Genomic DNA, 21,582 nt, shown 5'->3' with positions numbered 1-21,582 from the left:
GAATGTGGGCGTGTCCTTGGCCAGGTGGAATATGGGCATGATCATGGCCAGGTGGAATGTGGGCAAGTCTTTGGCCAGGTAGAATGTGGGTGTGTCCTTGGTCAAATGAAATGTGGCCATGTCCTTGGCCAGGTGGAATGTGGGCGTGTTCATGGCCAGGTGAAATGTGGGTGTGGTCTTGGCCAGGTGGAATGTCGACATGTCCTTGGCCAAATGAAATGTGGCCATGTCCTTGGCCAGGTGGAATGTGGGCATGTTCATGACAGGTGAAATGTGGTTGTGGTCTTGGCCAGGTGAAATGTCGATGTGTCCTTGGTCAGGTGAAATGCGGGTGTGGTCTTGGTCAGGTGGAATGTGGACATGTCCTTTCACAGCTGGAATGTGGGCGTGTCCTTTCCTAAATGAAATGTGGGTGTGTCCTTCACCTGCTCTATCTGCTGGGTTCCTCAACACTGAGGCACCTGCATGCTGGATCATGTCAAGAAACACTTAAAATCAAAATCATTGTTTGTCTTTACAGCCACAAATGTTTGTACTTGCATGTGTGTTTTTAGTTATTTGTTCATATGTCTTTTTTATTGAGAGGAATCTAAGGATTTGTTGCTGTTTGTCGGCGGCTGAATTGTTGCTTTGTTTTGGTGTTTCTCAGCATGTTGACTTGACTCACTAATGACATGTTATAAAACTAAAGTGCTTTGTGTTGACACATGGTTCCATCACCACGAAAGGTTCTGTGTAGGTCAATATTGAACCGTTTTCACTGTCAGCGTGTCGCACTCGCTGGCACAACAGCGAAACTGTCAACAGAAGCAGACTGTCCTTTTCACCCGCTGTCTGCGGCACAAACAGCCTGTCTGCATGACACCAATTAAACAGGCCAGAGCAGGAAGCGCGAGATGGCGAGGAGAAGGTGGGAAAGAGGAGAGGATGGAGACAAAGTAGCGCAGAAGATGCTGGTGTACGACAGAACAAGTCTGTTAACCAGCAGAGGAGTGGTCATAGGTTCAACCCCTCCAGTCATACAAGAAAATCGCTGAGGTGCTCCTGAGCAAGCGCTTTCATCCGGGTTGCTCTCAGTGTGCAGTTGAAGACTTTTGCATGGTGTGAGACATCAATGTAAGAGAGTCGAACATCTCCATCAGATGCAAATGCAAATGAAACGTAGTTCATTGAAGCAGCAGTCAGTATGCTTGCTATGTTTAAAGTCTGGATTCAGTCAAGTAAAGAAACAAAATAAAACTAAAAAAAATGGTTTTTGTGTCCAAGATTATTGTTTTAAAAACCTAACATTCCATTAATCGAACTGATCTCATTTGTTCCAATTTGATTTGACAGGCAACAACTTCACGATTTTGCATTTTGTTCCAGAGTGGCATTTGAACTTTGAGCAGTTATTCATGTTTTTATTTTCCACGTTCGTCCCTCAGAATTTCTCGGCCTCTTTCTTGCAGGTTGCGGATCGTGTGGGCGACTCTTTGTGAGTCTCAAACAGCAATGAAATTAGATATTCGGAGTGTTTTTGAAGAACACACTTGTCTTGTTATGTATTTCTTGAACTATGACGTTTTTGCTAAACTTTTTTTTTAAAACCACTTGTTAATGATTAAAAGATTCATTAACTTTCATTACCATTACCACTGAACTTGTGGTGAATGATTCCCCCCGCTGCCTTTTCAAATGTAAATATCGTTACATGTGAACAAAAGCTGGTGTTACCTTTAAAGCGTCCCTGTGCATTGATAGTGGAATCCATCAGTGCCTGCTTTGTGAGCGCGGAGTCATCCTCTTATCACCGCTCAGAACAACGCCAAAGTCTATCACAGAGCAGCAATGACTGCTGGGGGCAAAAAATAAAAACATATGCTGATAATGAATTAACGCCAGACTGACTTCATGTCATTTGGTGAAATAATCAGCGTCAGATAAACTTTGTTTTTTATTAATTACACACGTGATATTCTACGTTTGTGTTTAAACTTCCAGACTCGATCGATTTGTCCGCTGCTTCCATTTCTTTAGTCTGCATTCAGACTGTGAATCTGATCAGGTTATTGATCGCCGTGATGTGGTGCTACTGTCAGACTGAAGTGATAAGAATCAGAACCAGATTTAACAACATACTGATAAAGTGCAGGAGCTGAATTCATGATGTTCACCCTTTGGTTTGGTTTCACTGACAGTAAATCAAAACTTCAATAAATAAAGACTCCTACAGTTATTTTTAAAAAGTGCCCAGTAATCTCTTTTTTTATTTTATTTTTTAAGAAAACCATACTGGATGGGACATGCTGGAAAACAGGTGCAAATCCAGCTGGAATGATCCCACAGGGTTTTTAAATTATTGTTATTTTAATGTATGTATTATTTTATTGCACCTGTCCTCAGAAAGATGCTGAAATCAGCATTTCAGAAAATCTGTATCTCGGTTATGAATAATTAATAATCTACGAATAATTTATATGCTAAAATAATCTGCTCTGGGACAGGCTCCGCCCCCATGACCCCTGACTGTATCAGCACTAACAAACTGCATAGTGCTGATGACAATAACATCTCTATCACTTTGCCTTGCAGGAAATCAGCGACACGGAGATCCTGGAGCTTACCCATAGTGCAATGGGGCGTTTGACAGTGATTCGCCAGTTCTTCCCGCTGTGGAGGGACAGCAGCAGCCGTTGCATGAGGCAGAACCATCGGATCTCCTCGCTGCTGTGTGACCCGCAGGAGGGATACCTGCAGAACCTCGAGGTAAAACAGGAGTTTAACTTCAGACAATAACAATTAATGATAAAAGTTATATTAATACTTTTAATCAAAGGTATCACAATCAGATAAGTGAACCATGCCAGAATGTGAACATATCGGATTAGTGGTTAGCACTGTTGCCTCACAGCAAGAAGGTCATGGGTTTGATTCCCACCTGTGGCCTTTCTGCACTCAAAAAAGTGACTCATTGAATGAACTCAATTAAATTATGTGCAAGATTTCAATTTAATAAATATATGCAGCCCCAACTCAAAAAGCACATCCATGCAAGATAATTTAATTTAGTTAGGACTACATATGTTTATTACATGGAAATCTAATCCAATGAATCACTTTTTGCGTGTGTTTGGAGTTTCCATGTTGCGTTTGCATGGGTTTCCTCCGGTTTCCGCCCACATTTAAAGAAATGCAGGTTTGGAGAATTGGAAACTTTATAGTTTTGTCCAGTTCTCCTTTGCAAAAGGGGTCTCGATCTCAATGGGACTAACCTGATTAAATTAAATTAAAATAACATTAGCACGTTAGCGCATAACGATAGCCCATCAATGAATGAATGTTTTTGGTGTCGCTGTCTCCCTGAGTGCACACGTAAATGGGGATTCTTTTCATTTCTTACCCACATGTACCAGCACATCTATGTTTTTCTGTGCGAAATGTCGGACTGGAAGGCAGCGTGTTGACCAACAGGTGGCGGGAGTGATTTTAAGATTAGAGAGGTGGGCTTTTCTCTGCGAGGATGGAATGTGTTAAACTACCAACCTGAAAAATAAAACTTTGTTCTGAGCTTGAATTAAAGTTAAAAACAAAACAAAAACACACAGATCTTCCATCAGTCAGGCTGGTATTTTATCCAGAGAAATAATTACACTACAACCAAGAATCTGGACGATCCTTCTGGAAGCATAAAGGCAATAAAACTTCAAATCAAATCAAATCAATTTTATTTATATAGCGCCAAATCACAACAAACAGTTGCCCCAAGGTGCCTTATATTGTAAGGCAAGGCCATACAATAATTACGGAAAAACCCCAACGGTCAAAACAACCCCCTGAGAGCAAGCACTTGGCAACAATGGGAAGGAAAAACTCCCTTTTAACAGGAAGAAACCTCCAGCAGAACCAGGCTCAGGGAGGGGCAGTTTTCTGCTGGGACTGGTTGGGGCTGAGGGAGAGAACCAGGAAAAAGACATGCTGTGGAGGGGAGCAGAGATCAATCACTAATGATTAAATGCAGAGTGGTGCATACAGAGCAAAAAGAGAAAGTAACACTCAGTGCATCATGGGAACCCCCCAGCAGTCTCAGTCTATAGCAGCATAACTAAGGGATGGTTCAGGGTCACCTGATCCAGCCCTAACTATAAGCTTTAGCAAAAAGGAAAGTTTTAAGCCTAATCTTAAAAGTAGAGAGGGTGTCTGTCTCCCTGATCTGAATTGGGAGCTGGTTCCACAGGAGAGGAGCCTGAAAGCTGAAGGCTTTGCCTCCCATTCTACTCTTACAAACCCTAGGAACTACAAGTAAGCCTGCAGTCTGAGAGCGAAGTGCTCTATTGGGGTGATATGGTACTATGAGGTCCCTAAGATAAGATGGGACATGATTATTCAAAACCTTACAAGTAAGAAGAAGAATTTTAAATTCTATTCTAGAATTAACAGGAAGCCAATGAAGAGAGGCCAATATGGGTGAGATATGCTCTCTCCTAGTCCCTGTCAGTACTCTAGCTGCAGCATTTTGAATTAACTGAAGGCTTTTCAGGGAAATTTTAGGACAACCTGATAATAATGAATTACAATAGTCCAGCCTAGAGGAAATAAATGCATAAATTAGTTTTTCAGCATCACTCTGAGACAAGACCTTTCTAATTTTAGAGATATTGTGCAAATGCAAAAAAGCAGTCCTACATATTTGTTTAATATGTGCATTGAATGACATATCCTGATCAAAAATGACTCCAAGATTTCTCACAGTATTACTAGAGGTCAGGGTAATGCCATCCAGAGTAAGGATCTGGTTAGACACCATGTTTCTAAGATTTGTGGGGCCAAGTACAGTAACTTCAGTTTTATCTGAGTTTAAAAACAGGAAATTAGAGGTGATCCATGTCTTTATGTCTGTAAGACAATCCTGCAGTTTAGCTAATTGGTGTGTGTCCTCTGGCTTCATGGATAGATAAAGCTGGGTATCATCTGTGTAACAATGAAAATTTAAGCAATGCCATCTAATAATACTGCCTAAGGGAAGCATGTATAAAGTGAATAAAATTGGTCCTAGCACAGAACCTTGTGGAACTCCATAATTAACCTTAGTCTGTGAAGAAGATTCCCCATTTACATGAACAAATTGTAATCTATTAGATAAATATGATTCAAAGCACCGCAGCGCAGTGCCTTTAATACCTATGGCATGCTCTAATCTCTGTAATAAAATTTTATGGTCAACAGTATCAAAAGCAGCACTGAGGTCTAACAGAACAAGCACAGAGATGAGTCCACTGTCTGAGGCCATAAGAAGATCATTTGTAACCTTCACTAATGCTGTTTCTGTACTATGATGAATTCTAAAACCTGACTGAAACTCTTCAAATAGACCATTCCTCTGTAGATGATCAGTTAGCTGTTTTACAACTACCCTTTCAAGAATTTTTGAGAGAAAAGGAAGGTTGGAGATTGGCCTATAATTAGCTAAGATAGCTGGGTCAAGTGATGGCTTTTTAAGTAATGGTTTAATTACTGCCACCTTAAAAGCCTGTGGTACATAGCCAACTAATAAAGATAGATTGATCATATTTAAGATCGAAGCATTAATTAATGGTAGGGCTTCCTTGAGCAGCCTGGTAGGAATGGAGTCTAATAGACATGTTGATGGTTTGGAGGAAGTAACTAATGAAAATAACTCAGACAGAACAATCGGAGAGAAAGAGTCTAACCAAATACCGGCATCACTGAAAGCAGCCAAAGATAACGATACATCTTTGGGATGGTTATGAGTAATTTTTTCTCTAATAGTTAAAATTTTATTAGCAAAGAAAGTCATAAAGTCATTACTAGTTAAAGTTAAAGGAATACTCGGCTCAATAGAGCTCTGACTCTTTGTCAGCCTGGCTACAGTGCTGAAAAGAAACCTGGGGTTGTTCTTATTTTCTTCAATTAGTGATGAGTAGTAAGATGTCCTAGCTTTACGGAGGGCTTTTTTATAGAGCAACATACTCTTTTTCCAGGCTAAGTGAAGATCTTCTAAATTAGTGAGACACCATTTCCTCTCCAACTTACGGGTTATCTGCTTTAAGCTGCGAGTTTGTGAGTTATACCACGGAGTCAGGCACTTCTGATTTAAAGCTCTCTTTTTCAGAGGAGCTACAGCATCCAGAGTTGTCTTCAAAGAGGATGTAAAACTATTGACGAGATACTCTATCTCACTTACAGAGTTTAGGTAGCTACTCTGCACTGTGTTTTTATATGGCATTAGAGAACATAAAAAAGGAATCATATCCTTAAATCTAGTTACAGCGCTTTCTGAAAGACTTCTAGTGTAATGAAACTTATTCCCCACTGCTGGGTAGTCCATCAAAGTAAATATAAATGTTATTAAGAAATGATCAGACAGAAGGGAGTTTTCAGGGAATACTGTTAAGTCTTCAATTTCCATACCATAAGTCAGAACAAGATCTAAGATATGATTAAAGTGGTGGGTGGACTCATTTACATTTTGAGCAAAGCCAATTGAGTCTAATAATAGATTAAATGCAGTGTTGAGGCTGTCATTCTCAGCATCTGTGTGGATGTTAAAATGGCCCACTATAATTATCTTATCTGAGCTAAGCACTAAGTCAGACAAAAGGTCTGAAAATTCACAGAGAAACTCACAGTAACGACCAGGTGGACGATAGATAACAACAAATAAAACTAGTTTTTGGGACTTCCAATTTGGATGGACAAGACTAAGAGTCAAGCTTTCAAATGAATTAAAGCTCTGTCTGGGTTTTTGATTAATTAATAAGCTGGAATGGAAGATTGCTGCTAATCCTCCGCCTCGGCCCGTGCTACGAGCACTCTGGCAGTTAGTGTGACTCGGGGGTGTTGACTCATTTAAACTAACATATTCATCCTGCTGTAACCAGGTTTCTGTAAGGCAGAATAAATCAATATGTTGATCAATTATTATATCATTATATCATTATACTAACAGGGACTTAGAAGAGAGAGACCTAATGTTTAATAGACCACGTTTAACTGTTTTAGTCTGTGGTGCAGTTGAAGGTGCTATATTATTTTTTCTTTTTGAATTTTTATGCTTAAATAGATTTTTATTGGTGGTCTGGGAACAGGCACCGTCTCTACTGGGATGGGGTAATGAGGGGATGGCAGGGGGAGAGAAGCTGCAGAGAGGTGTGTAAGACTACAACTCTGCTTCCTGGTCCCAACCCTGGATAGTCATGGTTTGGAGGATTTAAGAAAATTGGCCAGATTTCTAGAAATGAGAGCTGCTCCATCCAAAGTGGGATGGATGCCGTCTCTCCTAACAAGACCAGGTTTTCCCCAGAAGCTTTGCCAATTAACTATGAAGCCCACCTCATTTTTTGGACACCACACACACAGCCAGCAATTCAACGAGAACATGCGGCTAAACATGTCACTCCCGGTCCGATTGGGGAGGGGCCCAGAGAAAACTACAGAGTCTGACATTGTTTTTGCAAAGTTACACACCGATTCAATGTTAATTTTAGTGACCTCCGATTGGCGTAACCGGGTGTGATTACTGCCGACGTGAATTACAATCTTACCAAATTTACGCTTAGCCTTAGCCAGCAGTTTCAAATTTCCTTCAATGTCGCCTGCTCTGGCCCCCGGAAGACAATTGACTATGGTTGCTGGTGTCGCTAACTTCACATTTCTCAAAACAGAGTCGCCAATAACCAGAGTTTGATCCTCGGTGGGTGTGTCGCCAAGTGGGGAAAAACGGTTAGAAATGTGAACGGGTTGGCGGTGTACACGGGGCTTCTGTTTAGGGCTACGCTTCCTCCTCACAGTCACCCAGTCGGCCTGCTTTCCCGGCTGCTTGGGATCTGCTGGAAGGGAACTAACAGCGGCTAAGCTACCTTGGTCCGCACCGACTACAGAGGCCTGGCTAGCTGTAGAATTTTCCACGGTGCGGAGCCGAGTCTCCAATTCGCCCAGCCTGGCCTCCAAAGCTACGAATAAGCTACACTTATTACTCACACCCAGAGCAGAAAAGTGCGGGAGAGACAGGAGAAGCCGCCATGCTAAACCGGCTAAGAGCTAGTAGCTGCGCTAAGCTAGCGGATTCCTAAAAACACACAAAGTGAATAATGTGTAAATAATTTAGAGGTGATTCAGCAGAGGGAGTGCTTTAGTTAAGGCACGTGAAGATTACACTGTGAAACAAATCGTTATCTAGTTAACTAGATCAATCTAACTGCACAGATTAAACAGCTAACAGATACAGAAAAACACCGCTGTGCTCCGGAACAGGAAGTGATACAATACCGCTGTAAGAGCCAACAACCAGTAGAGGCAAGCAAGAGCCTTGACAAACTTGACAAATGTCCCTGGAATGTTGCAGTAAAATTAGAGAAAGGTTCTGATAAATAAAGCTATAATAACTGTGACAAAACTACACCCTGAAGTTCTCTTAATGTCACGTGAAAAGGTAACGTTGTGGCCAATTTTCCTGCCTCAACATCATTTTGATGAATTGACAACCACCGAAGGCGAAGCAGCGTCTTTTCATTTCTGTAACATTTCAGACGTATGTTCGTACGTGATGCTGTTTTTGGCAGCACAGTGGGGCACTTCTCATGCTTCACAGCAAGAAGGTTCTGGGTTCAAACCCACCTGTGTGGTCTCCTTGTGTACCCTGGTTTCTTCCCACCTTCAAAACATATAAGTCAGTTTGTTTGGGGGTTTTTGTTTGTTTGTTTATTTGTTTTACTACTTCTGAAGGTCTTGTGAATTTCACACTGAAAAATCAAGACTTCATTATTAACAACAGTAATCATATTGATTTATGTTGGGCTTTCCCAGGAATCAATGCACGAAACAAAATAAACTCCAATTATAAAAGTACACTACAACTACATGCAGAAATATCACAAATTAAAGAGCTGATGGGAAAAAAAAATCTAACAGATTCACACTTTTACATTTCCAACACTTTGGGTCAGCACTCTGCTCATCTGCATCAAATAACATATTTGTCAAAGAACACATTTGTCCAACTTACACTCAGCAAAAATATAAACGCAACTCTTTTGGTTTTGTTCCCATTTTGTATGAGATGAACTCAAAGATCTAAAACTTTTTCCACATACACAATATCACCATTTCCCTCAAATATTGTTCACAAACCAGTCTAAATCTGTGATAGTGAGCACTTCTCCTTTGCTGAGATAATCCATCCCACCTCACAGGTGTGCCATGCCAAGATGCTGATTAGACACCATGATTAGTGCACAGGTGTGCCTTAGACTGCCCACAATAAAAGGCCACTCTGAAAGGTGCAGTTTTGTTTTATTGGGGGGGGATACCAGTCAGTATCTGGTGTGACCACCATTTGCCTCATGTAGTGCAACACATCTCCTTTGCATCATCCGTGAAGCGAACACCTCTCCAACGTGCCAAACGCCAGCGAATGTGAGCATTTGCCCACTCAAGTCGGATACAACAACGAACTGGAGTCAGGTTGAGACCCCGATGAGGACGACGAGCATGCAGATGAGCTTCCCTGAGACGGTTTCTGACAGTTTGTGCAGAAATTCTTTGGTTATGCAAACCGATTGTTCCAGCAGCTGTCCGAGTGGCTGGTCTCAGACGATCTTGGAGGTGAACATGCTGGATGTGGAGGTCCTGGGCTGGTGTGGTTACACGTGGTCTGCGGTTGTGAGGCTGGTTGGATGTACTGCCAAATTCTCTGAAACACCTTTGGAGACGGCTTATGGTAGAGACATGAACATTCAATACACGAGCAACAGCTCTGGTTGACATTCCTGCTGTCAGCATACCAATTGCACGCTCCCTCAAATCTTGCGACATCTGTGGCATTGTGCTGTGTGATAAAACTGCACCTTTCAGAGTGGCCTTTTATTGTGGGCAGTCTAAGGCACAGCTGTGCACTAATCATGGTGTCTAATCAGCATCTTGGTATGGCACACCTGTGAGGTGGGATGGATTATCTCAGCAAAGGTGAAGTGCTCACTATCACAGATTTAGACTAGTTTGTGAACAATATTTGAGGGAAATGGTGATATTGTGTATGTGGAAAAAGTTTTAGATCTTTGAGTTCATCTCATACAAAATGGGAGCAAAACCAAAAGTGTTGCGTTTATATTTTTGTTGAGTATATGTTTCTTTGCCCATCTTACTTATTTTTGGAATTTAAAAGTCCTTGTAGTACACGCCATAAGATGTGGGGTTCCAGTTCTTCATCTGTGTCCATCTTATGTTTTCAAAATGCTTCACATATCATCCAGTATGATCACATCCATCACATTATTTATTTTGTCCATCTTGCTTATTTTTGGAATTTAAAAACACTTATGTTAAGTAACAGCACACGCTGTGATGTGTACAGTGGTGGGCACAGTTCCACTAATCCGCTAACCGCTAATTATCGGAGATAATGTTTTCATTATCAGATTAGCTTTTCAGATAACTTTGAAAACCATCATCGGACCAATTATCTTCTGATAAGTTTTGGTCCGATAATTTTTAGACCGCTAACACTTTTGCAGGCATAGTTTTTTTTTGTAGTAGATGCGCATTTTTATCCTCTACAAACAGAGAAGAGCTGGTTCAAGAATAAACTGCTCTATCCTCTGCAGGCAAAGGAGAACTGGTCATAGAAAATAAAAAAAAAACCTCATTTCTTTTGACCCCATACTAATACGCTGGCAATAGCACCTAAGTCATCCAGAGGCATAGAGTTTTAACTTATGGTTAGAATTTTAACCAAACTAATTTCTGACAATTGAGAATCCTGATGTCAGTGAATGGATTGACCAACTATGATGGGAAAGTCCAAGAACCTCATTGCAGATCTAACAAAGAGGATCGTAGACTTACATAAGTCATGAATGTCTATGGGAATTACTTCTAAACACCTGCAGAATCCAAGACCATTTATTCACTCAGCTGTACATAAATGCAAGTTATTGATTGGTGGAGCTACTTTACCAAGGTCTGCATGAAGCCTCAGCTGAGAGGAAACTGGATTAGATGGTCATCAACAACCACCCAGGAACCACCAAGGTCTACGTCTGCCATGAACTGGAAGCTCCTGGAACACTAGTGTCACATTCTACAGTCAACCCAGTTTTACATCATGTACTGAGATCCAGGAAGTAAGCTCCTGCTCCAAAATCAACATCTTGAAGCTGGAATAAATTTTGCAGACATCACATGATAAAAGAAAAACATCTGGAGGAAGGCATTATGGTCGTGAGACAAAGAATAAATGGTTTGGTCACACTGGCTGGAGGTGTGTTTAGAAGACCAAAAGTGAGACCGTCAACCCCAAGAGCATGATGGTGGCACCATCATGCTCTGGGACTGGGGTTTTGCTGCCATCGGGACTGGGGTGTCTTCACAAAATGGATGGAATATTAATGGAGTACCTCAGAATTCTTCAGCAGAAGGTCAAACCATCAGTTAGACCATTGCAACGTGGACACAGTTGGGTGTTCCAACAGGTTGTCGAAAAATGAGGTTAAACATTAAGCTTCTGGAACACCCTTCTCTTCTTCTGACCTCAACCCTGTTGAAAATATCTGGACAGGAAATAGTTTCTGCCAAGAAGACTTTATATCTTACCAGGATTCTGCCAGAAGCTTTTTGATGGTTACATGAGTGTAGTCAACACCAACCAAAAAATGAAGAAAAGAAGAAAAAGTGTATTTAAACCTTCTGCACACAGCTGTAATTCTGTTCATATGTGTTGTGAAAGTGTAGTGACACGGACCCACAACAGGGGGCGTAAATGAACGGACAATAGATGAACCAAAAATACAACACTTTACTGTTGTGAAGCCTGCACAATGAAATACAGACAAGTACAGAATTTGGACAGAGTCAAATGTACTAAGGTGACGTGTGGGCAGGCTCTAGGATAGAAGACGTCTGTCCAGAGAAGAGCCAGATCCCACACGATTTCCACTGCCACCAAACCCGAAGAATACTGGAGTTGCCAAGTTCCAAGTCCCCAGGTGGCCACCGTCTCCGGCTGTCGGATCTGGTGCTGCTGGCAGGAAGCAGAAACAGTTATGTGTGGGTATGTGTACACCCAGCAAATACAAGTAGCGACAGTTCCTTAATGGTGAGTAAGACACCTCCACCTCCAAAACAGGAACACAATAACGAGTAACAGTAGCACCTACTGAATACGGCTGAGAATATACCTCCAAAGGCAAACGATATCTCGGCAGCGGGGTGGAGATGTCTTCCAGCTTATATGGAGTGGTTGATGAGTTGATGATTGGTGACAGCTGTCAGGAGTTAATGAGTGACAGCTGTCACTCTCGGCTGTCCTGTGAGGCGGCAGTACCCTCTCGTGCCTGAAGCCCGCACTCCAGGCAGGGCGCCCTCTGAATGGTGGGCCAGCAGTACATCCTCTTCAGCAGCCCACACAACAGGACCCCCCCCCCTCAACGGGCGCCTCCTGGCGCCCGACCAGGCTTGTCGGGGTGTCAGTTGTAGAAGTCGACCAGGTGGGCCGGGTCCAGGATGAAGCTCCTCTTCACCCAGGAGCGTTCTTCGGGTCCGTACCCCTCCCAGTCCAACAAATACTGGAACCCCCGGCCCATACGACGGACGTCCAGGAGCCGGCGGACTGTCCATGTGGGCTCCCCGTCGATGATCCGGGCAGGAGGCGGCGCCGGTCCCGGAGCACAGAGGGGTGAGGTGTGGTGCGGTTTGATCCTGGAAACATGAAACACGGGGTGGATCCGCAGTGAAGCTGGGAGCCGGAGCTTCACTGCGGCCGGACTGAGGACTTTGAAGATTGTGAAGGGGCCTATGTACCTGTCCTTCAGTTTTGGGGAGTCCACTTGGAGAGGAATATCCTTCGTGGATAACCACACCTCCTGCCCGGGCTGGTATGCAGGGGCTGGGGAACGCCGGGGGTCTGCATGGGCCTTAGCCCTCATCCGGGCCTTCAACAAGGCAGAACGGGCGGTATGCCACACCCGACGGCATCTGCGTAGGTGGGCCTGGACTGAGGGCACACCGACCTCTTCCTCAACCACGGGAAACAATGGGGGCTGGTACCCCAAACACACCTCAAATGGGGAGAGGCCGGTGGCAGAGGACACCTGGCTGTTATGTGCGTACTCGATCCAGGCCAGGTGGTTGCTCCAGGCCGTTGGGTGCGCAGATGTAACACAGCGGAGGACCTGTTCCAGTTCCTGGTTGGCCCGCTCTGCCTGTCCGTTCGTCTGTGGTCATGTCGGCTTCCATAGACGCCCACCAGAAGCGCTGCCGGATCACTGCCACGGTTCTTCGCACCCCTGGGTGACAGGAGAGCTTGGAACTGTGACAGAAGTCCAGAACTGCAGCTCTGGCCTCTGGTGGGACATATAAGCGGTGCTTCGGACCTGTGCCTGGGTCCGGGCTTCGTGCCAGGGCCTCCCGGACGGTCTTCTCCACGTCCCAGGTGAGGGTGGCCACGATAGTGGACTCAGGAATGATGGATTCCGGTGGATCCGACAGCTCTGTTTTGACTTCGTCTTCATGTACCCGGGACAAGGCTTCCGACCTCTGATTCTTGGTCCCGGGGCGATAGGTGATCCAGAAGTCAAAACGCCCAAAGAACAGTGACCAGCGAGCTTGCCTTGGGTTCAGCCGCTTGGCGGTCCTGATATACTCCAGGTTCCAATGGTCCGTGAAAACCGTGAACGGCTCCGAAGCTCCCTCCAACAGATGTCTCCACTCCTCAAGAGCCTCCTTCACCGCAAGAAGTTCCCAATTGCCCACGTCATAGTTCCGCTCTGCCGGGGTCAACCTGCAAGAAAAATAGGCACAAGGGTGGAGGACCTTGTCGGACTCCCCGCTCTGGGACAGCACGGTTCTTATCCCTGAGTCAGAGGCGTCCACTTCAACCACAAACTGGCGGCAAGGATCGGGCTGCACCAGAACTGGTGCAGTCGAGAACCGACGTTTCAACTCCCTAAACGCGGCTTTGCACCGATCCGACCAGGTGAAGGGGACTTTTGGGGAGGTCAGGGCTGTCAGGGGGCTAACTACCTGACTGTAGCCCTTAATGAACCTCCGGTAAAAATTTGCAAAACCGAGGAACTGTTGTAGTTTCCTACGGCTTGTCGGTTGGGGCCAGTCTCTCACCGCCGCAACCTTGGCCGGATCAGGGGCGACGGAGTTGGAGGAGATAATAAACCCCAGGAAGGACAAAGAAGTACGGTGGAACTCGCACTTCTCGCCCTTCACAAACAGCCGGTTCTCCAACAACCGCTGCAGGACCTGACGTACATGCGTAACATGAGTCTCAGGGTCCGGGGAGAAGATGAGTATATCATCCAGATATATGAAGACAAATCGATGCAGGAAGTCCCGCAAGACGTCATTTACCAAAGCTTGGAACGTTACGAGGGCGTTAATGAGGCCGAACAGCATGACCAGGTACTCAAAGTGACCTAACGGGGTGTTAAATGCCATCTTCCACTCGTCTCCCTTCCGGATCCGAACCAGGTGGTACGCATTCCTAAGATCAAGTTTTGTGAAAATTTGGGCTCCATGCAACATGAACATTGAATCCAACAGAGGTAACGGGTATCGGTTGCGAACCGTGATCTTGTTCAGCCCTCTGTAATCAATGCATGGACGGAGTCCGCCGTCTTTCTTGCCCACAAAAAAGAAACCAGCACCCATCGGGAGGTGGAGTTCCGGATTAGCCCGGCAGTTAATGATTCCCGGATGTAGGTCTCCATTGATTCGTGCTCCGGACGTGAGAGGTTGTACAGCCTGCTGGACGGGTACTCAACTCCCGGTATCAAATCAATGGCACAATCGTATGGACGGTGGGGGGAAAGGGTGAGAGCCAGATCTTTGCTGAAGACATCAGCAAGATCGTGGTACTGAACCGGCACCGCCGTCAGATTGGGGGGAACTAACACCTCCTCACTAGCACTTAAACCGGGAGGAACCGAGGATCCTAAACACTCCCGGTGGCAGGTTTCGCTCCACTGAGCCACAACCCCAGACGGCCAGTCAATCCGGGGATTGTGTTTTACCATCCACGGGAAGCCCAAAATCACGCGGGAAGTAGAAGGAGTCACATAAAACTCTATCTCTTCCCGATGATTCCCAGACACCACCAGAACTACTGGTTGTGTCTTGTGTGTGATTAAAGGGAGAAGGGTGCCATCTAGTGCCCGTACCTTCAAAGGTGAAGGAAGTGCCACCAGAGGGACCCCTACCTCCCTTGCCCATCTGCTGTCCAGCAGATTCCCTTCTGACCCCGTGTCCACCAGTGCTGGGGCTTGAAGGGTTGTGACTGGGAGACGTGTGGAAATACGTGTACGTCCCACGTGAATGTCTGGACCCACCCTTAACCCAGTCTTTAAGGGCGGGCATTTTGTGTTTAACCGTTTGGGGCAGTCTATCTGCTGATGCTCATTTGAGCCACAGAAAAAGCACTCCCCGCATTAAGAAGTCAGCGCACATCTCTGTCCGGCTCCGGGGGACTTAAGTAAGCTTCAGGGGATGGTGGGGGGGTTCGTTGGACGACCAGTGGAATGTCTATATTCGGCACCGAGTCAACAGGAGGAGAAGCTGCAGCCGTGCCCTGAGTGCGCGCTTCCACCTGCGCAGTGAGAGCCTCCATCCTACGGTTGAGGATGACATTTTGCTCGGTCATTAAATCCAACCGAGCAGTAAAGGCGAAGAGGATTTGCTGCAACTCACCGATCACACCCCCTGCAGATGCCTGTGCATCCTGCTCTTCCATTGGCTGTCCAACAGATGGTTGATGCCCCTCGGGATCCATGACGTTGGCCGAGATATCCTGTTGTGAAAGTGTAGTGACACGGACCCACAACAGGAGGCGTAAATGAACGGACAATAGATGAGCCAAAAATACAACACTTTACTGTTGTGAAGCATGCACAACGAAATACAGACAAGTACAGAATTTGGACAGAGTCAAATGTACTAAGGTGACGTGTGGGCAGGCTCGAGGATAGAAGACGTCCGTCCAGAGAAGAGCCGGATCCAACATGATTTCCACTGCCACCGAACCCGGAGAATACTGGAGCTGCCAAGTTCCGAGTCCCCAGGTGGCCACCGTCTCCGGCTGTCGGATCTGGTACTGCTGGCAGGAAGCAGAAACAGTTATGTGTGGGTGTGTGTACACCCAGCAAATACAAGTAGCAACAGTTCCTTAATGGTGGGTAAGACACCTCCACCTCCAAAACAGGAACACAATAACGAGTAACAGTAGCACCTACTGAATACGGCTGAGAATATACCTCCAAAGGCAAACGATATCTCGGCAGCGGGTTGGAGATGTCTTCCAGCTTATATGGAGTGGTTGATGAGTTGATGATTGGTGACAGCTGTCAGGAGTTAATGAGTGACAGCTGTCACTCTCGGCTGTCCTGTGAGGCGGCAGCGCCCTCTCGTGCCTGAAGCCCGCACTCCAGGTAGGGCGCCCTCTGAATGGTGGGCCAGCAGTACCTCTTCTTCAGCGGCCCACACAACATGTTTATGATGGAACTTTTGTTTGGCCGAGAAAAGAGAAGGAAGAACAGGAGTCCAAAATGATGCTTACTCTGTGCTGCCATCTTGACATCACAAAACTGGAAGGCTTGGGTCATGGCAGCTGATGCCGTACACAATTTAAAGTACACACACACACACACACACACACAGGTTCGCATGTACACTCACATCAGATGTGTGTTTGACATTTAGACAGCAAAAACAATTACTGGAATTCACACTGACAAATGGTGTCTTCTCGTCCTCTTTTGACATTTTCTTTAAAACAACAAACTCCCACACATTGACACGCTTTAACGTTTCTCATTTACGTTTACCTCCTACTTGAAACCTCTCATTCTTTGTTTGTTTTCTCATTCATAGTTCCCGTCCCTGCATTCTGTTATATTCGTTGAGTTTTTGTTTTTCATCTCCTCCCTTTTTTTTGTTTTGTTTTTTGCTTTTTTATTTTCTTCTCAACTTTTTCTTCATCTTCAAGTTTTACTTGTTTTCTTTCTTTTCTTTTCCTTCCATCTCTTCTTCTTACTCCTTGTTGTTTTGTATTAATTTATCTTAATCATTTGAAAGCTACATGTAGATTTAAGTTTTCGTTTAATCTTCAAACTGGCAATGTAGATGTCAATGAAGGTCCCCACAAGTATAGAAATATGTCCCCACAATTAATACCAACACCTGCAGGTGGATTGTGTTAAAACACAGCAGGAAAAGAAAAGCCGGATTAGTTTGTTGTTTTTGTATTTGTTGGTTTTCAGTTCAGATCTTTTGAGTTGGAAGTCGTCGTCCAGCGTGTTTCCATGAAGAGAGCAGCTCAGCGTATTTTACATCCTCTGGCTTGACTGTTGAATTCGTTCTCACCACGCGTGAAGAGGATGGACGGAATGAGAATAAATAAATATACGACATATTCATTCACAGAATCCTTCACAGTGACTCGCCTCCTTTCTCTTCTCATTCTTTGTCCTTCTTCCTCACTCTCTCCTTTTATGCTCCTTCTTATCAATCTCATTCTGTCATTATTTGCTTTTCATTCTCTTCCTGTTTTTTCTTGTTTTTCATCACTGTCATTTTTTTTCATATTTCTTCATATTTTGGCTCCTATTTCTTTTTTGGTCATTACATTTTGTTTCTCGTCTTTTTTTCCCCGTACATTCTTTTTCATTTTTCTTGTCTCATTTTTCCTGCCCGTTTCTTTTCTCTTCCTCTGACATGTTCTTTTTATTATTCTTTTCCTTCTTCACATTCGCCTCCTTTTTCAGATTTTGATTTTTTTTTCCTTCCATTCATACGAGTTGATCTTTTTTTTTCGTCCTAATCTCCTTCTCTTGTCACTTTCTTTTTTCTGTGTCCACATCCCTCCATCCTCTCTAATAAAATAGAATATTGTTTTTCTTTGCTGTCTTTCTTCTCCAGTCATTTTTCCTCTCTTGCTCTTGGCCTCGTTGATCTGTGTTGAACCTTCTTCCTCCTCGCTGGTCTTGAGGGAGGAGGTTACGAGGAGGTCATCCATCTCCATAATACACACTAAGGGGGATAGGTTTTTTTTTTTGTTTTTGTTAGTTTTTTGGATGCTCCATCCGGCTTCCTGATGGTGTCCACTCACATGGGCGCAATTTGGTGGGGGATAGGGGGGACATGTCTCCCCCCACCTTTTCAACCAGGGGGGACAGAATATGGTATGTCCCCCCCCCCCCCCCACCTTCTGGCATATATGTCTGTACTTGAAACATGCTATGCCAGTCTTATGTGCAAACCATGTCAGTCTTATGTGCAAAACCATGTCAGAATAGTATCTTTGTTTCTGCAAGTTTGTATTTTTAGCAGCATTGACTTGTTTACAGCACCTGTTTCTTGTTTGTCACATTCTGAATTTTCTGGGACTGCATTTGCCCAGATTTGAAACCAAAAATAGTTGCCTCTAGGGACTAGTGTCTACACATAAGTATCAATGAACCATATGCTAATTTACTAAATTCTGAAAGTTAGAAAAGGAAATCAGAAAAGCTATCTGGGACCTCAGAAAGCCCATTTACAATTATTGCTTGATCTCCAAAATCAGTCTATGCAAGCGAAATTATGTTCAGTATGAGTGTTGTCATTAGTGCCACTTCTAAAATTAAATTCATGATAAGTAATTTATCCTAAACTTATGATCTGTTGTTTTTTCAAACTTATGCAAAAACAAATCTTGAGAAAAAAAATACAGTAAGCGATAGTTAATAATTATTAAGAGCCTGTTCTTTCATATTTATGAATACATTTGACCACATTGCAGTTGTTTTCTTTTTTTTATGAAAACGCAACCTATCATTCTTTTTGAGTTCTACACATGTAGTGATACATTATTTACACCAGGATGTTAATAAAATCAATGCTGCCTATTCTCAGAATAAAGTATTTATACAATTTGAAACTGTAGATATAAGTCAAATGGTGGTCTTCTCAAAACATTAAAATTACTGTTCTGAATGCTCAGAATGCATCTGAGCTTATCTAGAAACCGTTGGCTTCTGGGGGCCTAAAACGGCCCCTAGACCCCTGGCCTATGGGCTTCGGCCCTGCGGGCCTTGGACTTTGTCCCTCTCAATTTCTAGTTCTAAATTGCGCCCTTGTCCACTCATCACACGCTGTCAGTGTGGAGACATTTATTCTGCATCTGTTCTTCTTCTTTGTCTTTTGGCTGTTCCCGTTAGGGGTCGCCACAGCAGATCAATCATTTCCATCTCACCCTGTCCTCTGTATCTTCCTCTGTCACACCAACCACCTGCATGTCCTCCTTCAACACATCCATAAACCTCCTCTTTGGCCTCCCTCTTCTCCTCCTGCCTGGTGGCTCCATTCTCAGCATCCTTCTCCCTATATACCCTGGGTCCCTCCTCTGCACATGTCCAAACCATCTCATTCGTGCCTCTCTGACCTTTTCTCCAAACCGTCCCACCTGAGCTGTCCCTCTGATATGTTCATTCCTAATCTTGTCCATTCTTGTTACTCCCAAAGAGAATCTCAACATCTTCAGCTCTACCACCTCCAGTGCCACCGTCTCTAAGCTGTACAGCGTAGCTGGTCTCACTACTGTCTTGTAAACTTTCCCCTTCACTCTTGCTGATATTCTTCAGTCGCAAATCACTCCTGCCACCTTTCTCCACCCACTCCACCCTGCCTGCACTCTCTTCTTCACCTCTTTAGCACACTTTCCATTACTTAGAACAGTTGACCCCAAATATTTAAACTCATCTACTTTCACCACTTCTACTCCTTGTAACTGCACTATTCCACTGGGCTCCCTCTCATTCACACACATGTACTCAGTCTTGCTTCTACTGACTTTCATTCCCCTTCTCTCCAAAGCATATCTCCACCTCTCCAGACTAGACTCAACTTGCTCTCTACTCTCACTACAGATCACAGTGTCATCTGCAAACATCATAGTCCATGGGGACTCCTGTCTGATCTCATCCGTCAACCTGTCCATAACCACTGCAAACAAGAAAGGACTCAGAGCTGATCCTTGGTGTAATCCCACCTCCACCTTGAATGAGTCTGTCATTCCGACTGCGCATCTCACCGCTGTCACACTATTCTTGTACATGTCCTGCACTACCCTAACATACTTCTCTGCCACTCCAGACTTCCTCATACAATACCACAACTCTTCTCTTGGCACCCTGTCATAAGCTTTTTCTAAGTCCACAAACACACAATGTAACTCTTTCTGGCCTTCTCTGTACTTCTCCAACAGTATTCTCAGAGCAAACATTGCATCTGTAGTGCACTTTCTCGACATGAAACCATATTGCTGCTCACAGATCTTCACCTGTTTTCTAAGCCTAGCTTCTACTACTCTTTCCCATAACTTCATGCTGTGGCTGATCAGCTTTATGCCTCTGTAGTTACTGCAGCTCTGCACATCACCCTTGTTCTTGAAAATAGGAACCAGCACACTTCGTCTTCACTCCTCAGGCATCCTTTCACTTTCCAAGATTTTATTAAACAATCTGGTTAGAAACTCTACTGCCATCTCTCCTAGACATTTCCATGCCTCCACTGGAATGTCATCTGGACCAACTGCCTCTCCACTCTTCATCCTCTTCATAGCAGCCCTCACTTCTTCCTAACTAATCTCTTGTACTTCCTGATTTACTCTCACCACATCATCCAGCCTTTCTTTATTCATCAGCTCTTCAAAGTATTCCCTCCACCTTCTCAGGACACACTCCTCACTTGTCAGCACATTACCATGTGCATCTTTTACCACCCTAACCTGCTGCACATCCTTTCCAGCTCTGTCCCTTTGTCTGGCCAATCGGTACAAGTCCTTTTCTCCTTCCTTACTATTCAACTTTTTGTACAGCTCGCAATATGCCTTTTCCTTCGCTTTTGCCACTTCTCTTTTCGCCTTACACCGCATCTCCTTGTACTCCCGTCTACTTTCTTCATCTCTACGACATTCCCAAAACTTTTTCACCAACCTCTTTCTCCTTATGCTTTCCTGGACCCCTTCATTCCACCACCAAGTCTCCTTGTCTTCCTTCCACTGTCCAGATGTCATACCCAGTACTGTCCAAGCTGTCTCCCTCACCACATCTGCAGTACTTTTCCAGTTGTCCAAAATTGCTTCCCCTCCAACCAGTGCTTTTCTCACCTGCTCGCTAAATTTCACACAATAGTCTTCCTCCTTCAGCTTCCACCATCTGATCCTTTGTTGAGCTCTCACTCTCTTCTTCTTCTTTACCTCTAAATTCATCCTACAAACAACCATCCTATGCTGTCTAATGACACTCTCTCCTGCCACCACCTTACAGTCTCTGATTTCTTTTAGCTTGCACCTCCTATAAAGAATGTAGTCCACCTGTGTGCACCTTCCTTCACTCTTATATGTTACCCTGTGCTCCTCCCTTTTCTTAAAGTAGATATTCACCACAGCCATTTCCATCCTTTTTGCAAAATCAACTACCATCTGTCCTTCCCCATTCCTATCCTTGATACCATATCTACCCATTACTTCCTCATCACTTCTGTTCCCTTCACCAGCATGGCCACTGAAGTCTGCTCCTATCACCACTCTTTCATGCTTGGGCA

General features: G+C 44.3%; 1 protein-coding gene across 1 annotated transcript in view; it reads left to right on the top strand.

The window, feature by feature from the left end:
* grid1b (glutamate receptor, ionotropic, delta 1b) overlaps positions 1–21,582 on the top strand; it is a 977,470-nt gene that overhangs the window by 859,135 nt on the left and 96,753 nt on the right. The window contains exon 6 of the mRNA XM_034193125.1: positions 2,575–2,748. Coding sequence (XP_034049016.1) covers positions 2,575–2,748 — 174 coding nt within the window. The remainder of the gene's footprint in view (positions 1–2,574; positions 2,749–21,582) is intronic.

This window comes from Thalassophryne amazonica, chromosome 18 (assembly GCF_902500255.1).
Source record: "Thalassophryne amazonica chromosome 18, fThaAma1.1, whole genome shotgun sequence".
Classification (NCBI taxonomy): domain Eukaryota; kingdom Metazoa; phylum Chordata; class Actinopteri; order Batrachoidiformes; family Batrachoididae; genus Thalassophryne; species Thalassophryne amazonica.
Note: the sequence above shows the minus strand (reverse complement) of the source record. Positions and strands in the feature narration are given on the sequence as shown.